The sequence below is a fragment of the Scardinius erythrophthalmus genome (assembly GCF_964197995.2).
Source record: "Scardinius erythrophthalmus genome assembly, chromosome: 17".
In the NCBI taxonomy this organism is placed as follows: Eukaryota; Metazoa; Chordata; class Actinopteri; order Cypriniformes; family Leuciscidae; genus Scardinius; species Scardinius erythrophthalmus.
The window spans coordinates 12,736,998-12,755,353 of record NC_138237.1 but is presented as its reverse complement, the minus strand read 5'-3'; the positions used below and the strand labels follow the sequence as shown (position 1 = coordinate 12,755,353).

General features: G+C 38.1%; 1 protein-coding gene across 1 annotated transcript in view; it reads left to right on the top strand.

Moving 5' to 3' along the window:
• The window catches only part of nsmfa (NMDA receptor synaptonuclear signaling and neuronal migration factor a), a gene marked incomplete at its 5' end in the record, with an annotated part of 36,763 nt that extends 32,092 nt beyond the window's left edge, over positions 1-4,671 (top strand). The window contains 2 exons of the mRNA XM_081391913.1: positions 1,434-1,509; positions 4,356-4,671. Of these exons, the coding sequence (XP_081248039.1) occupies positions 1,434-1,509; positions 4,356-4,453 (174 nt within the window). The 3' untranslated portion in view covers positions 4,454-4,671. The remainder of the gene's footprint in view (positions 1-1,433; positions 1,510-4,355) is intronic.
• Between the last annotated feature and the right edge of the window lie 13,685 nt (positions 4,672-18,356).

The following is an 18,356-nucleotide window of genomic DNA, read 5'->3' as shown; positions in this document are numbered from 1 at the left end:
ATGTTGAAAAGTTTGTTATCTGTCAGGTTAGTTTTTTTATTATTATTATTATTTTTTTTTTTTAAGAATTTAATACTTTTATTCAGGAAGGACCTATTAAATTGTTCAAAAGTGACAGTAAAGACTAATAATATTGCAGAAGTTTTCTATATCAAATAAATGCTGTTCTTTTGAGCTAGTTGTCAAGCCCTCATTTCTCATTTTCTTTTAGTTTAATAAAATAACTAAAACTAAAACAAAAATGAATAAGAACTATACAGACATTTTTTTTTAAATTACAAAATTACTAAAATGAAATGAAAACTGAAAATATAAAAATAAAAACAATTCAATATATTAATAAAAACTGTAATAGTATATCAATGATACTTAAATAACACTGATTATAAGAAATATTTCTTGAGCACCAAATCAGCATATTAGAATGATTTCTGAAGGATTATTGCCTTGACATCACAGGAATAAATTATATTTTAAAAGATATTAAAATAGAAAACAGTTATTTTAAATTGTAATAATATGTCACAATATTACTATATAATTGATCAAATAAATGCAGCCTTGATGAGTGTAAGATACTATCTTACCAACTCCAAACTTTTAAACGATAGTATATGTATCATACAGATTAGTTGCTGTGATCACTAACATCTGATCTGAAACACTCTTGGAGTTGTGACTTGAACGCAAGTCTGCGTCTTTCCTTTAGGGTCGGGCTTGGCTTTCAGCTCATTCCGTCTGTTTGGTGTTATATGACAGGAGCCCGGAGATTACGCCCCAATGACACATTCATGTCACCCTTGGAACCTAATGTGCAAATGCGTTTCTATGGAGACGGGTTCTAAATCTCATTCGCCATGCGTCATTGCGCAAAAGGCGCCACCGTTCCTGAGAATTGCGTTTGCGTGCGTGCTTGTGATTGACACACAGGTGATTGACTGACTTGTGTGAGTCCGTGAACGCTTGCTGGGTTATCTGCCAACAGAATCTGGCCTTGGCAAGAGCATATCTATGTATGTTGATCCCAAACGAGAGCTCTCTGAATCTTGCACCATTTGTTTGTGGCGTCCTCCTTAGCGTTGTGGTCACGTTCTCATCTTTATTCACTCTGTAAGGCACTGGCTTCCTTCTCAGGGTGAGCCGGAAGAGAAAATCTGCGTCTGTGAATTCATCTTTAATCTCTGTATGGGCTCTGAAGCCTCTCGGAGCAGTGCATGGATCTTAAGATCTTAACTGGGTTCTTTTGAAGGTTCCTGTTTGCCCTTCCTGTCGCCCGTGTGAGATTTATCCAGGGCCATAAAGAGAGAGACTGCCATTATCCCTAACTAACCTCCTCGAGTCAAAGAGCGAGTGAAGGAGAGAGTGAGAGAGCTGTGTGAGGGGGAGGAAAAAAAAGGGGATTATTAATGTCTTGGCTTATCATGTGCCAACAGCTGTTCCAGAAACTGAAGAACCTGATGAGGCCTTATTCTGTCAAGTTTGAGTCACCGCTGGAGCTCTCTGCTCAGGGTGAGACCCGTTTGCATGAAACTGCTGAAATGTGCTTATGCTCACACTCCTACACGGATAAACAAGACTCTTTCTGGCTGATGATTTGAAATCTAGTGCTTGTTAAAGGGATAGTTCACCCAAAAATGAGAATTATCCCATGATTTACTCACCCTGAAGTCATCCTAGGTGTATATGACATTCTTCTTTCAGACGAATACAGTCTGAGTTATGTCCTGGCTCTTCCAAGCTTTATAATGGGAGTGAATGGGCACAAGTCCATACAAGTGCATCTGTCCATCATAAAAGTGTCCCAAACGGCTCAGAGAGGTTAATAAAGGCCTTCTGAAGCGAAGCGATGCGTTGGTGTTAGAAAAATATCCATATTTAAAAAAAAATATCGACTAAAATAACTAGCTTCCGGCCATACACAATGATTTGCGGCGAAAGACATGAACTTGACGCACAACGTGTTTGAACCACGAGAGGCGTCAAAGCTTACACTACTCCTACATCCTACGTCTTATATCGTCAAGTGTTACTCTTTTGGAGTAAGTCGACTTGCGTACGGCCGTCTGCCGGAAGCTAGTTATTTTAGTCGATAAAGTTTTAAATATGGACATTTTTCTTACAAGAACGCATCAGAAGGCCTTTATTAAAGGACAAGTTCGGTATTTTACACTTAAAGCCCTGTTTACAGATCGTTTCTGATGAAATAGAGCGGTTAAGATTAAAATTTGGACACATGCTGCTGTCCCGAGAATTTTAGGTTTCTTTCGCTTTCCCCCCCACCTACAGAATGGCTGCATAGGTGCACTGGAACAATCCTTCCTAAAATGCATTAAACTTTCGTTTACAAAGACGTGAAACTCACAGAGTTGTCAGGGGTGTTCACTGATATGCTCACACAAAAATCGCTGCAAAAGATGCTTTCCAACAGGTTTTATCGTAGTTTTTGTCCAACTCCATTGACTTGTATTGGATGTCTATTGACTTGTATTGGATATGCTGTGAGGTACGGTATTACTCCGCCACCAACTGGGCTGGAGTGTCTATTATTCAAGCTCTCAACGGAAGAATGTACGGGTGTGAGTCGTTTGGAAAAATAGATCCACAGTTTTACAACGAATGGTAAAACACCTGTTGGAAAGCATCTTTTGCAGCGATTTTTGTGTGAGCATATCAGTGAACACCCCTGACCACTCGGTGAGTTTCACGTCTTTGTAAACAAAAGTTTAATGCGTTTTAGGAAGGATTGTTCCAGTGCACCTATGCAGCCATTCTGTAGGTGGGGGGGGGAAGCGAAAGAAACCTAAAATTCTCGGGACAGCAGCATGTGTCCAAATTTTAATCTTAACTGTTCTATTTCATCAGAAACGATCTGTAAACAGGGCTTTAAGTGTAAAATACCGAACTTGTCCTTTAACCCCTCGGAGCCGTTTGGGACACTTTTATGATGGATAGATGCACTTCTATGGACTGAAAAATGGAAGAGCCAGGAGGACATTTTTTTAATATAACTCCAATTGTATTTGTCTGAAAGAAGAATGTCATATACACCTAGGATGGCTTCGGGGTGAGTAAATCATGGGCTAATTTTCATTTTTGGGTGAACTATCCCTTTAATGGAGGAAACATACAGGTATACTGATATAGATGCACTGCATGTTATTTAAAGGGATTTTTCACCCAAGTGTCTGTCGAAACTTGTACACTTCTTTTTTTCATATAAAAACTATTGTACAGCTATTTTGTCATTTACTCACCCTCATGTTGTAGATTACCTGTATGAAAGGTTTGGAATGGCATGATGACAGACTTTCCCTTTTTGGGTGAACTATGTCTTTGTTTATCTTCACTGACATGCCTTTCATAAAAAAATTAAGTTTACAGGTCTTTTTTTTACCGGTCCTGGGCTGGCCACGCCACACCTCTCTTTCAATAGTTATGTTTCCATCCAAAGTTGCGAATTTAACTTGTGTGCAAAATTGGAATATCGCATAAAACATTTGCGAATAAAGCACGGTTTCCATCCAATGAGTCGAAGAAAACGACACTTCCTATTAAACTGGTGCTAAATATCACTAAGAAAAATAGGAGAAGCCACTGTATATAAAACTTTTCGTATATATAAAATTAATTTAGCGTCCGAGTGTGTAGACGGAATGCAAGAAAGGCGGTCATGTTATCTTGCTTTCAGATCCCAAACAGCAACATAGTGTCGGCCCAGATCCGGCCCACATCCACATGTACCAGATGTGGCCCGGATCTGTGCCGACACTATGTTGATGTCTGGGATGCCTGCTGTTTGGGAACGCAGTCGTGTTAGACAGTTCTGGGAGGTCATTATACGAACCATTTTAACGACAGACTTTGCTCAGGCATTTCAGAATGACCAAAACAGCATTTCAGATGCTGTGCAACGAGATCGGTCCGCTAGTTAATTCATGCTGTCCCATCGCTCACACTTTTTTGATGCACATTTGGGAATTTATGCTGCAAATGTGTTTCCATTTTAGTTTATGCGCATGTTTTGTTATCAGAAAAAAATGTATCCGACTCAATTGAGCGCATTTTTATGCACATTTTTAGAATGAATGCGCATCTTGGTGTTTCCATCCAGCGTTTTTTATGTGATATCTCAAATCCACATAAAAATAGGTGGATGGAATCATGCTCTCAATTTCCACTCTACCACTTCTCTGTCATCTCTCTTTATCTATATTGTTTCTCTCTGCATTCTGTTTTCCAATTACCGCCTGAGAGAATCTATATGGAAGTGTCTGTTCATCATAGAGAGACATGCTCACATCGAATTCGCCAAATGTATTCCAGAATCATATTTCCTCTCTATTCCACTCCTTTAGGCAAAGAGATGATTGAGATGTACTTCGACTTCCGTCTGTTTCGACTTTGGAAAACCCGGCAGCACTCAAAACTCCTCGACTACGAAGATCTCTTGTGACCCTGCGCGGGTCAGCCTGTAGCATTGCGGGCAGGACGTCCCACTGTAAAACTCCATTCTACCAGCTTTCATTTCGGAGAACAGGAGGAAGAGGTAAACGAGTGGAGACGGTCACAGCCACTTCTCTGGCATCGCTGCGTGTCGAGTATTGTTTATTTCAGCTCGTCTCTGCGGACTTCAACCACCCCCGAGCGGTAACACACAAGGGGCAAAAACAAATAGCAAATGGTTCAAAATGCAAGAGAAATCCGGATACATGGATGTTTCGGTTCTCTAATGGAGAAAAGTGGTTTCTCTGGTTGACAAGTTGTCGACGGTTTTCTTTTTTTTAAACTAACATATCGTCAAATGCTATCAATCACTAGCCGAGACAGTTGTGCTTATGACAGCGTGCAATATCAAGCCGCGCTGAAACTTACCTACCAGAACACAAAAATTGTTATATAACAGCTAATATATTAATATACATACAGGATACATCTCATGAGTAAATAGAGTAGCTATAATAGTCATGCAAATAATCTAAATGTCAATGGTACACAAATTACTTTTTCAGTGTTTATTGTTGTGGTCTTTCTAATGAACTATTTTGAATAACTCAGGTTTTAGCCTTTACGAATATGTTAATTACTCCCCTATCCAGATGTGTGGAAGTCATTTAGGTGGAAAGAATGTACATTCTGCCAACATATTTATATGTGCTTGTTTCATAGGGTTAAGGAATCTTTCATCACTTTTCGTTTCCGGCATAACTCGTGTCTCCTCATTATATGCTAGTATCTGTCCCTCAATAGAAAATATAGACTCATTGCAAAACACTATAATAATAACAACAATAATAAGCACTTGTGTCAATGTGTTCATAACAATTAAGCTGTTTTCATGCTCGGTTTGATTGCTAAGTCTGAACCTGTCAGTCTTTAAACATATTATTTGCCTCCAAATGGCAGTATATTTAAGCCATCATCGTGCGCCTCCATTAGTACAGTACATGCGGTAGCTGTCAAAAAAAGGAAAATTGATGTCTAGTTTTGGTTTTAGCACCAAATTTTTTTGTGCCACTTTCTTCTGTATTAAATATATACTACCATTACAAGGTTTGGGTCAATTAAAATTAATACTTTTATTCAGGATGCTTTAAATCGATCAAAAGTGATAGTAAAGACAAAAAAAATACCACAGTTTCTACAAATAAATCTTAAGTAGCACAACATTGATGTTTGATCAATGTTGATTGATTGATGGAAGACATGAGAACCAAATTATAATGATTTCTGAAGGACACTGAAGTATTGGCTGCTGAAAATTCAGCTTTGCATCACAGGAATAAATTTCATTTGAAAATATTTGAAAATAGAAAACAGTTATTTTAAATTGTAATAATATTTCACTTTTTTAACTGTATTTTTGATCTAATAAATGCAGCTTCGTGAGCATAAGAAACTTTTTCAGATACATTAAAGAATCTTACCGACCCCACATTTTTGAATGGTAGTTTATGTTTACTAAATAATATGTAAAGGATAGCTGTTCGAATCTACAAATGAGGCTAGGTTGCTTTTAGAGCAAATGTGAATCACACTTGACTGCATGTGACCCATTTTTTGACTTGGGTGTGTTTTCATGATGTCAGAAACTTAATGGGTTCACATCATCGGCTCTAGTGTGAAAACAGCCTTATTTTTTTCTCTACATTTAGTCTGAAGCCATTGGTGTAGTGGGTCATGAACAGGCATTATTCTGAAGGTCACTATTGCCTTATGGGGCGGGATGGTATTTGATGGCCATACCTGGATAATAGAACGATTAAGACCGTTTTATGGCAGCTTGCAGGTGTAAACTCTATGCATTCTTCTTCCATTAGTAGCTTTCAAAGGTTTTGAGCAACTCGGGAGTTGATTTTCATGTGTATCTTTATGAATGTTCTATTGTACTCAGCTAATAAGCCATACACTCTTTAGCAAGCTGCTCAGACTGATGGCTCTTTGATGTGGATGGCTTCAGGCACTCATGATGAACTTCCAGCTAGTTGAATGATGGAATCTTCTATTGTCTTGCTTATAGCATCATCCACAATGCTAATTGGCAACTCCTTTGGAGTTGTTCAGGCAATCTTTAACTTAACTGATAGACAGAATGAGGTCTTGCCCCATGGAAATAAGTGAAGCAGTCAGTACTCTGTGCGAAATGGTCTTAGATATGAGAATGAGAGGACAGGAACTCCATCATGCTATTAGAACGTTACCTTGCCAAGATGTGGATCATCTGGAATGCATGACATTCAAATTAAGAGGTGATTTTAAGGGTGTTCAATGTTAAAACGCCTTCTCTTACTATAATTTAATGTGGTGACACAACTAAAAATAAGGTTTATTTCCTAGAAAAGTGTAAACACTGTTTGGGTTGGGGGCGGGACTAATCAGTTTGGGCCTAGCCAAACGGGGGGAATTATAAAGTGTTGTCGACATACTTTTGGCCATGTAGGGTACATTCTTAATCACAAATGTTGCGAAATATTTTAGCATCTGACAGGGAAAATTTTAGCAACATATTTAAATGTTAAAACATTTATTTTGCATCTGAGGGGCCGTTTACACAACACCATTTTAAACTAAAAACGTAATGGAAAAAAAACTAAAATTTTGGTCGTTCATTTACACGACAACAGTGTTTTGGGGACCTGACAACGCAAACTTTTGAAAGCGGGTTTCAGAGTACAGTTTTTTTAAACCCATACCGTTATTGTCTCCGTGTAAACTGCAAAAAACGTGAATTTGTGAAAACGATGCCTTCATGCACATGCATATAACGTGTTCAGTCTATTGGCGTGTAGTGTTTATTTACAAAGTGACATTGTCAACTACTGGCCTGACAGCATAATGCAGCGTTTTTTCTTCGTTTTCGTCAATGGGGATTGGGAACGTTGTTGTACATCGTTGTCGTGTAAACGTAACCTTAGATGAAAATGCACACATTGAATGGACATCTTGGAAATGTACATGTACTATCAAGATATATATCCATTCATACCCCAGTTTTAAAGGTACATAAAGTGATCCAATATGGCGGACATACACAAAAGCTAATGAAGAAAACCTTTAAATAGTCTTCAAAGTTTCCACTTCCACTGGTGTGTGTCTGGACATATAATAGAGGAGGGTTGTCTTATCATAGGGGACATTGCCTGTGGTCGGTGCAGTCAGATAAGCGCACCATTTCCCCTAAAGGTTTGCACCCCAGCCAGAAAATAGGCTGCAAATGAATTGGACTGATCCTCTAGCAATTCCAGTCATTATGGGGCCATCTGTGACTCGCAGTAGGTGTCAGAGAGCCTGGCATGTCAGAGGGAACGAGAGCGAATCCACATTCACTATTCTACAGACGCCAACATCACGTTAACAGGAACATTTGGTGGCGAGAGTGAATGTCGTCTTGGGATGTCCAATATGAACAGAATGCATCAAATGGAGGGCAGTCATATCACATGTATCACTCGTATCACTTATAACCACCGTCCTGTAAGAATGTTTGCACATTTATTAATTTACTTTTAATGAATAGTGTTTTAAAACGGTTTGTCAATGTAGCAATATATGTAACTCCTCTATGATGTAAATGTTAATGTTTTGATCTTTTTACTAATTTATTATAGTTATTATATATTTATGCTATTTATTTTGTACTTGTGCTGGACAGTAATAGCAGTTTGTGCAAAGCTTTCTTTTAATTCTGGAAGAATCTCAGCTTCTTCTGTACAAAAAGCTTTGGCAATGTCTTTAAATTGATCTTTGTATTATATTAGCCTCAAAAATGAAAGTAACACTTTATGAAAAGGGTCAATTTGTTAACATTAGTTAATGCAATATGCACACATTTTTACAGCATTTATTAATCAGTGTTATTTCAGTATTATTTATATATTATTTTAGTATTTTTTTATATTTTAGTTTAAGATTTAATATTTTTTGTTTTTGTATTTTAGTTTTTTCATTAAAGGCTCCTTTTTCACTTATTTGCCAATGCAACATGTTTTCATCTAGGCCTATTATTTATATTTTATTTAAACTTTTTTAGATAACATTAAAAACCCTGTTATAAATCTAGTTTTTCCAGTAGGAAAAACTGAAATAGCTTGTTAATCATTTAAGATTTTCTCCTTATATACAAGCTTTTTGGCATAATCTGAAATGTTTCGAAGAAACTGTCCTACGCTTGATCTTACTTTCATGAAAGGGCCTACATTAACTACAGTAATGTTAATAAATTCAGCCTGATTGTAAAGTGTTACCGATCTCATTTAATGCCAGCTTGCTTGTACTTGATGTAAACAGAGATGGCTGATCGAAGGCTGACGAGAAAAAACTCCCGCCCAAATGTCAACTATGACCGAAAAAATTGGTTGTAGAGGTTGATTCTAAACCAGCTAACCAACAGAATTTGCATATGTTTAAATCAGCATTGTTTGTTGACAATGTTTGACGTGCATGAATGGGCGGTTTTAGCCGTCGCTCTACATGATCAGAAGATTCCCTCAACTTTAACAGTGTTTAGCCATCTAATGTATTCCCTTTGTTGTTGGGCCTAAACTAATTATGTGTAAAAAAAAAAAAAATGTATTAAAGGAGTGGTGCTGTGATTTTTTTTTTTTTTTTTTTTTTTTTAGATAAATGATTTATTTATTCAAACATACAAGGTATTTTTATGAGACTTTATGGACAACAGTATGTTGGTATTTGTTTTTATTCACAATATTAGTAGCCTTTATCAGGCATTACAGTCGAGTAAGTCTACCTTGATAAAGCTGTCCGTTAGCATTTCCATTCATCGCTACTGCACTTGTGCAAAACCCCCGAAAGCATTTAAACTACACTATTCTGCATCCCGAAAAAAAAAATTTATGGAATGAAATGGCAGCTACCATCTAGAACTAACCTGGTCATGCCAACTAGCTTAACCTTGACCTCTTGAGTACAGTATTTACACACATAAATCATGCATTGGTCGGCTACAATGACCAAATCAAGCTGGTGCTTCCAGTGAGAGCACAAATGAAAATGAAAACCATTGGCGTATAATGAGATATGGTATAAACAGTATTATTTTATATCTTGTGCATATATTTAAACCCTTTGTGATCATGCAATATGCTTATTAACGAAGTTTAATGGTTCTCTGGTCGACGATGTACCGAATTAATTTCAAGTGAGGGTGCAGTTGCAGCCTTTCAGCTCACTCTAAATGCTCTTGAGTAGCATAATTATCTCACAATCTCCCCATAAACTTTCACCCCCTCACGTTTTGTCTCTTTCACCACGTCCCGTTCACGTGTGCACGAAGGTGAGCAGGAGCGCAGGTGCACCAGAGCTCATTAGCTTTATGGGAGACTTGATGGATGGTTTGGTTTTCAGAGCATTACACTCCAACCCTCTTCACATCATATGAGATTGTGTTTTATAATTAAAGAGAATGAATATTCAGCAAAAATACATCCTTTATCGTCCGTTATTCAGTAAAGAGAATGAAAATGTTCTCTGTGCCACTGGAGAGGTGGAGAGCGCGCACCATCGATGATAATTGATTTGTTTTTTTGATGCTCCCGTGAATAATGATGACATGCTATTTTTTGTATGAGGTAGATATTGTAGATATAAATTACATAACAGATATATCTGGTGTTGATTATGTCATTGAGATATCTACATCTGCAGATTTGCGTCTTGTGCATTTCATGGTGTAACTGAATCATTGTGCTGGAGATGAAACTCATGCGGTCGCTGGGCCCGCAGCGTCTTAAATACGAGATATTCCAACATGCTGGCACTAAACGGGTGCAAAGTGTTTCTAATGCTTTTCTTTTCTAATAAAATGTTGTTTCGACCAATCTTTGTGGGCCCTTTCCTTTGTTCCTACAACATTTTTCTGAATGAATGAATGCTATTCCCTTCTCTTCCTTTTTAAGAATTTGATTGCATTTTGCATTGGAGTGCATGAGGCAACAATTAAAGGTTTATATGCTTAAGCAATAAAGTATGAGAATATCACAGTTAATGGGAATTGTTAGGCACCAAGTACAATGGGGTTATTATGGTATTGCCATGGCAACATCCATTTTGCATCATACAAAAATACTAATATTACTTAATAACATTAAATATTATATAATGTCGTTTTGTTAGTTTAATTCATTAAATGGATAGTGTTCCCTAAAATGGAAATCAATATTTTCTAACCTTCATTTTCCTCTTCCACTGAACACAATGGCAGCTTCCATGGCCGATATTAGACGTCTGTAAAAAAGGAAAGTAATTTCATTGAAATAGCAAGTTACTACATTTTGATTAAAAATTATAAAAGCAAACAATTTGGAAAACATTATTTGAATGACATATATGTATTATGTTTGTAATAGGTGTGAATTCAGGTTGATTCTGACACTTTTTCCAACTCATCTCGATGGCAAAAAGTGTCCCTATGTTTGAATTTAAAATCTTGATCATTTTTGAATGAAACATATTTGAAAGATTTAATATTTTGATATGTGGAAACAGGAATTGTTGGAAGTGAACAATAAATATTAAAAGAGGAAACTAAGGGGCTGTTTACACTACACAATTTTTCAACTGAAAACTTTTAATGTATTTTGGTCTTTCATTTACACGACAACAGTGGTTTGGGGGCCTGGAAACTCAAACTTTTGAAAACCGGTTTCAAAGTGCTAGTGTGTTCTATGTTCTATGAACGATGATAACTTGATGACCAGATAACTTTGCCACGACGTTAATCAAAGTTCTGAGTGAGTTCCCTGTTAGTTGGGATAATTCAACATTTTCTCTGAAAGAAAATCTTTTGTTTATTCAACACTAAATATACAGTGCACCATGTTTACTCTTCCCCAGAAGGCCATCTGGACAGGCGAGGTGAGAGCGGACAGGATCATGAGAAGAGAGGGCCGTGGTCTACTGACCTTGCTGAGCTCAAGGCTGAGGTGAGGACGGAGATGGCCTGTCAGAACACAACGTGCGTCTTGAGATTTATCATTTATATGTGTGTGTCTGCATGGCAGTGGACCGCGAGAGGTTTGGAGCTGTGAAGCTTAATTTTTTATTACTTTATTCATTTACCTAAATGAGCACCTGTTTTAACATGCATCAAAAACTGATTAATATTTGCTTTGGTGGTATTATGTAAGAATATTATGTTTAATACACTCTTTTCTCCTTTTGTAGTCCAAAAAAACTGCGGTATTAGAGTAACACCAGGGTAAATAATGACTGACTTTTTATTTTTAGGTCAACTATCCCTTTATAGTTTTCTTAGGCTGGCTAATTACTCCATAATGTGACAATGTGTGTCTGATTTTCCCATGTGAGACGTTCACTGTTTCAATGCCAAGACTTGGCCTATGCAATAAAAAAAAGTTTAAATTACTGTAAAATTGTGTGGAAAAGCCTTCGTTTATGTGAAAGCACACATGAGCCTTGAGAATGATGCAGTGGACAGACTGGCCTTGCACAGAGAACATCAATCCATAAAGCCATGTGAGCCAGTAAAACCTTCAGCTGCGACACTAGTGGTAATATATGTGTTTTCTCTTCCATCATACACTGACCTAGATGAGACAGTCCTGTGTCCATTATTTTATCTTATCCAGATCTGAGAGCTGTCCTGCTCAGTAATAATCCGTCTGACGGAAGGCTCGACTGTAACACCACCCAGAGGACAGGGTGAGCACGCCACACTGAGAGAAAAACGTGTCACAAAAATAGCATTTAATTGGACTTTCTTATTTAAAAATAAGTTATAGGTCACGTGGGCTATGTGAGATTAATAGTTTTTTATCTGCTCATAATTTTATCAACTAATAACAATATATTAGTTGTGATAAAAAAACAAAAAATATGAGCACAATCATAAAATCAGAGGTGGACAGTAACAAAGTACATTTACTTGAGAGTACTGTACTTAAGTACACTTTTTGAGTATCTGTTCTTTACTTGAGTATTATTTTTTTCTGGAAACAATTAACTTTAACTTCACTAAATTTGAAAGACAAATATCGTACCATTTACTCCACTACATTTCTGTCAATGTCCTTGAGAAGAAAGTAGTAATGTCAGTCAGTGGATGATTCTGGTTGCAGGGGTTGCATATTGGTTGAAAATGGAAGTCGAGTTGACGACGTCAGATTGACGTCAACATCCAACGTTGGATTTTGGTTGGAAATGAAAGTCGGGTTGACGTCAGAACCCGACGTCATATTAATTTGACCAGTAGTATCTGTACTTTCACTCAAGTAAAGAAGTTGTGTACTTTGTCCACCTCTGCATAAAATAATAATAAAACAGCTATAAAGAAATCGTTTGGGACTTTAGATAATTTCCCTTTATGTAGGCTATGTACTACAGGTTCAGTTTTGAACAAAATTAGGCTGACCATAAAATCTAAATTGAGGCAAAGGAGGTACTTGAAGAGAGCCGAGGAGGGCAGTACCTGGAGAAAGAGTCAAGGTGGTGGAATGAAGAGGTACAAGTAGCAGTAAAAAACTAAAAGGAAGCATTCAAGCTGTGGAAAAGAACTAGAGACGAGCATGATAGGGAGGAGTATACCAATCTGAACAAGATATCAAAATCAGAAGTAGCTAAGGCAAAAGACAAAGCATATGAACAGCTTTATAGAGATATCGAAGAGAACGGGCCGAAGAAGATCTACAAACTGGCAAAGACTAGACAGAGGAGGGCAAAGGATATTGATCGGCTAAACTTAGTTAAGGACAAGGAGGGAAAGATCATTTGTGAAGATGTCAAGATCAAGGAGAGGTGGAGAGAGTATTTCAACACCCTACTGAATACAAAGAACAACAGAAAAGAACTGCCACAGACAGATCCTGTTCAAGGACAGATTGAAAACATCACAGACGCAGAGGTTAGGTTACAACTAGAAAAGATGGCAGCTAACAAGGCACGAGGACCAGATGAACTCCCGATAGAGCTAGTAAAAATGCTGAAAGGAACAGGGATTAAATGGATGACATCTTGTTTGTGGGAATTTGGAAAGGCAGGCATACCATCTAAATGGAGGAAAAGCAAGATCGCACCCATATACAAGGAGAAAGGAGACCCCATAAACTGTGGAAACTACAGAGGAATTAAGCTTCTTAGCCACTCTCTCAAGCTATGGGAGAGGGTGATAGAAGCGAGAATAAGATGTGTAGTCCAGATCAGCGACAACCAATACGGATTCCAGAAAGGAAAATCGACCACCGAGCCCATGTTCTGCCTGAGGATGTTGCAGGAGAAATGTAGAGAATTTAGCAAGGAGCTACACATGGTGTTCATAGACCTGGAAAAAGCATAGGACACTATACCAAGAGAGCTGATTTGGCACTGCCTAAGGTTAAGACAGGTCCCAGAGATATACATTGATATAATCAAAGATATGTACAAGGACTGTACGACCAGCCCGTTCTCATCCTAGGGCGTCATATATTGACGCTTTTGACATTTCGTCTACATCGAACGCACATGGCACCCTTTAGCGTCAATATGAGACGCAGATAGAAATGGGCCAGAAGGCGCCTCCTAGCGGTCTAACCGTAACCCTACACCAGACCTAAACTTACCCATAACCGAACAAAGCTCTGTGTGTCTCATATTGACGCTAAAGGGTGCCATGTGCGTTCGATGTAGACGAAATGTCAAAAGCGTCAGTATATGACGCCCAAGGATGAGAATGCGTTGGTACGACGCAGGTTATTACCAATGTTGGAGAGACAGAGGAGATGGAGATTGAGGTTGGACTACACCAAGGCTCAGCACTGAGCCCACTACTATTTATAATAATCATGGATGTGATCACGGAAGATATACGAGAGGAGACACCATGGGCAATGCTGTTTGCGGATGACATTGTTATAAGTGATGAGGATAGAGAGGAGACTGGAGATTTGGAGGGAAAAACTAGAAGGAGCTGGACTGAAGTTAAGCAGAAGCAAGACCGAACACCTGCCACCTACAGGAAAAAAAGAGCGAATAAGATTGAGAGAGTATGGCAGCACAGAGCACGCAAATCTTCCCCTACAAACAGCCTTCAAATACCTGGGAACCACCATCCACCAAGATGGAGGCTGTGGGAAGGAGGTAGAGTTGAGAATAAGCAAAAGATGGAATAGATGGAGGGAGCTGATAGGAGTTCTGTGCGATAAGAAAATACCAACAAAGTTAAAAACACTCATCTATAGGACAGCTATAAGACCGACACTATTATACGGAAGTGAGACATGGCCCATAACAGGAAACCTGGCAGACAAGATGGTATCCTGTGAGATGCGGATGCTGAGGTACTGTCTTGGAATAAGTCTAGAGGAACACCAAACTAATGAAGAGATAAGGAAGCAAGCACAAGTAATGCCAATACAAGATCTCATGAGGAAAAGAAGGCTACAGTGGTTTGGACACGTGTGCCGGAAAAATGAAGAGGCGGACATAAGGAGAGCCATGGAGATGCAAGTAGGAGGAAAGAGAAAGAGGGGAAGGACGAAGCACCGTTGGAAAGACACCATAAAGACAGACATGGAGTGGTGTGGCTTAGAGAAGGAAGATACAGACGATCGTGACAGATGGAGGTGTCTGGTTGAGATGAAGATCAGGCAGAAACCCGCTACCCGAAAGGATAGAAGCGGCGAAAGGTGAGAAAGGTGAGAAAATAAAATCTAAATTGACAATTCTTACATTTTATGGAATATTTCAGTATTTATTATAAACTATTTATCAATGCACATCATCATTTTTTATATTCATGTGCCCTTGTAATCTTTAATCAAAATAACTTCCTCTCCCTCTTGTAAAATCAAGTCCCGCCCTACATTTTTTTTTTCTTGTTCAATTTTTGTTCATGCCGACTGTGTCTGACAGTTTTCATTCATCATTTAATGTGTGAAAATGAACAATAGTGTTCATGGATGATAAACCATATAGTGTGAAATGATTGAGCGATGAGTGTTTGGAACCACATTTGTCCTTTTCTTCTTTGATCTGTCGTTTTGCTGAGTGAGACCTAAATAGGAGTAATTGAACTCAAGGGAAAATAATCTCTGAAAACAACAAAGATGCACAGCCATTATGAGTTTGGAGCTGTTTGTTGCTGCACCTGTTCTCTGAGTAAACAATTAAACATGGCGTCTGGATACAAACCTCCCCTGGAATCAGCAAATCTTGTGTGCTGACTCGAGGATCTGAACCCCACATGTGCCGCTGGGTTCAACGTACCTCACATGAGCCTTTGAACAAGAGCTTTTAATGCCACTTTCTTGGCGAGCAAGCCGAGACTATGATGCCTGTTCCCACAACGTTGCATTTTCTAAAAGCTCTTAGCATAGCAATGTATTTAATTTAAGCAAGACATTAGCAAATGGCGCAAGATAACAAACATGGCTGCATCAACAAAATAATGACAGATTCAATTTTGACGTGTACACAGTGAATTCCACGGTGACTCAGGTTGTGTATAATTTTAGATGTTTCACCTTTCTATGTATAATCTGTAACAAAAGGCCATTACACTTTCTGCCTGAAACATGCTGACCAGAGAGAATGAAATGGTTTTGCTGACTCTTAAACCCCACGTTCTTTACCCCCAAGCAACTTATAGCCTCAACCTACTTTGATTTGTGCAGTGCTTGTGAAGGACAACCTGCAAGTATGCTCCGATTCTATGTATTTTACCTACTAAATGAAGCATATACTGTACCTGATGGTCTTTAGATTATCTTTTGGGTGGAAAATTGTGCAGATTTTCTATAGCATCTTGAGATGATACCAGCTTGTAAGGAGATTTTTAAGCTACCAAGAAATCATACAAGCATTATATCTGTGATAAAGTTATCACTGTGACAGTACTGTGGTAAGCATTCCATGATATTGAATGATGGCCATATTCAAATACCATAGCATTTTCATGATATGTCAGCATGGAATAAACCGTTTTGTCCAGCATACACTGCAAAACATAACAGATGTCCTATACTGAACACTTTTTAGCTGACAATGTGCAACCTAAATGCATAGCTCTAGTAAGTGTTACTATTTGTAAAACCATAGTTAAAGGGATAGTTCGCCCAAAAATGAAAATTCTGTCATTATTTACTCACCCTCATGTTGTTCCAAACCTGTATGAATTTCTTTCTTCTGTTGAACACAAAAGAAGATATTTGGAAGAATGTTGGTAACCAAACAGTCGATGGTCCTCATTGACTTCCATAGTATTTTCTTTCCTACTATGGAAGTAAATGGGTGCTTCCAACTGTCTGGTTACCAACATTCTTCAAAATATCTTTTTGTGTGTTCAACAGAAGAAAGAAACTCATACAGACTTGAAACAATTTTAGGGTAAATGATGACAAAATGTTCATTTTTGGGTGAACTACTGTATACTGGGTGAACTACTGAACTACTTGAAGGTATGATGCCCTTTTAGCTCCACTGCTTGTCATCTGTCCTCAGTTTAAAGAAAACTGCTGGTCTCTTTAATCTTATTTAGTAGCAAAGTGTTTAAACACATATTAATCCTGCTCAACAGTAAAACAGTTGTACACTTTGTCATTTAGCACTGAAAGCAACACAAGAGGGAAATAAATAAATAAAAATGTGAATTACCACATGGATGCTCAGTCGTTTCCGGTGCTCTACCTTCATACAAAGCTATAAGCTTTGGCTATACATAAACATACTACACCACAGTCACTACTTCAGTGTCACTATCACTAAGCTTACGACAACCCTTTCAGTCTTTATTAAAAAATAATAATAATAATAAAAAAAATTGAGTTAGAATAGTTCATAAGAGCTCAGTTATAAACACGAGTCTGTAAAATCGAGCTAGTGAGTAGACAAGTTTACAAATGACAACCTCTGTCGTCCTATTTATCCACTTGTTATAGCAACCGCCCTTTTCACAAGTCACAAGAGGGTATTACTGATGCATTTCATTTACCCAAAAATCCATTAGAAAACCATTGACCCGTTTCGTGGTTTTGGCCTACAAGTCATCCCTGTATAGCACTCATGATTAAGATAAGTACGCTTGATAATCAGAGATGGGCATTAACTGATTTATTTGTTAGAATCATGCTTTTTTTTTTTTTATTGCACCCTTACAGATTAATTTTTTATCAGTGTATTGTTTTTTTTTTTTTTTTTTTAAATGTCTTAGTATAATATAAGAGTGCTCAGGATGTGTTTCAATGAATCACTTGAATGACAGCCTTGTTCTGAGAGACAATGATTGCATTTCTCATATAACGAGGCCTGCGTCCATATATTTGCCACGGTCATTTACACCAGGGTCATTTACAACCGCCATAGGAACATATTTCCCAGCAGAAATGACACCCACTTACCGTCACCAACGTACATTTCCTCGCAGGGAGCCCTGTCACGTATTCCGCTGGCTGTAAACGATTCTGTCACAAATCATATGTACTGTTTACCACCAAGTGCTCTCGTTTCACACCGCTGGTGGCCTCCAAATGGATTTTCCCTGATCATAAATTACCATCACCCAGGCCATGTCTCTTACAGGAGAAGCCCAGCGAGGATCGAACTTTCGAGCACACACCATTGTCAGAACGGTAAATCCGTGGCTTCCAAGTCACCTCAATTACAGAGCAGAGTACAGGGCAGTAATGCAGACGCCTGTATCTGAGAAACCGAGCCGGACCCCTGAACTGTACCTGAATACTAATGACAAAAATAAGCAATGCTCCATTAACATAGCATCACACAAATCAGACTTGTTTTTATCACGTTTAAGTACTTTGCATATTGATTTATTGTTGTGATTTGTTTTAAGCAGATCTTTTTATGTGCTCTAAATGAGTTTAAAAAGGACATATTGATTTTTGATGGAT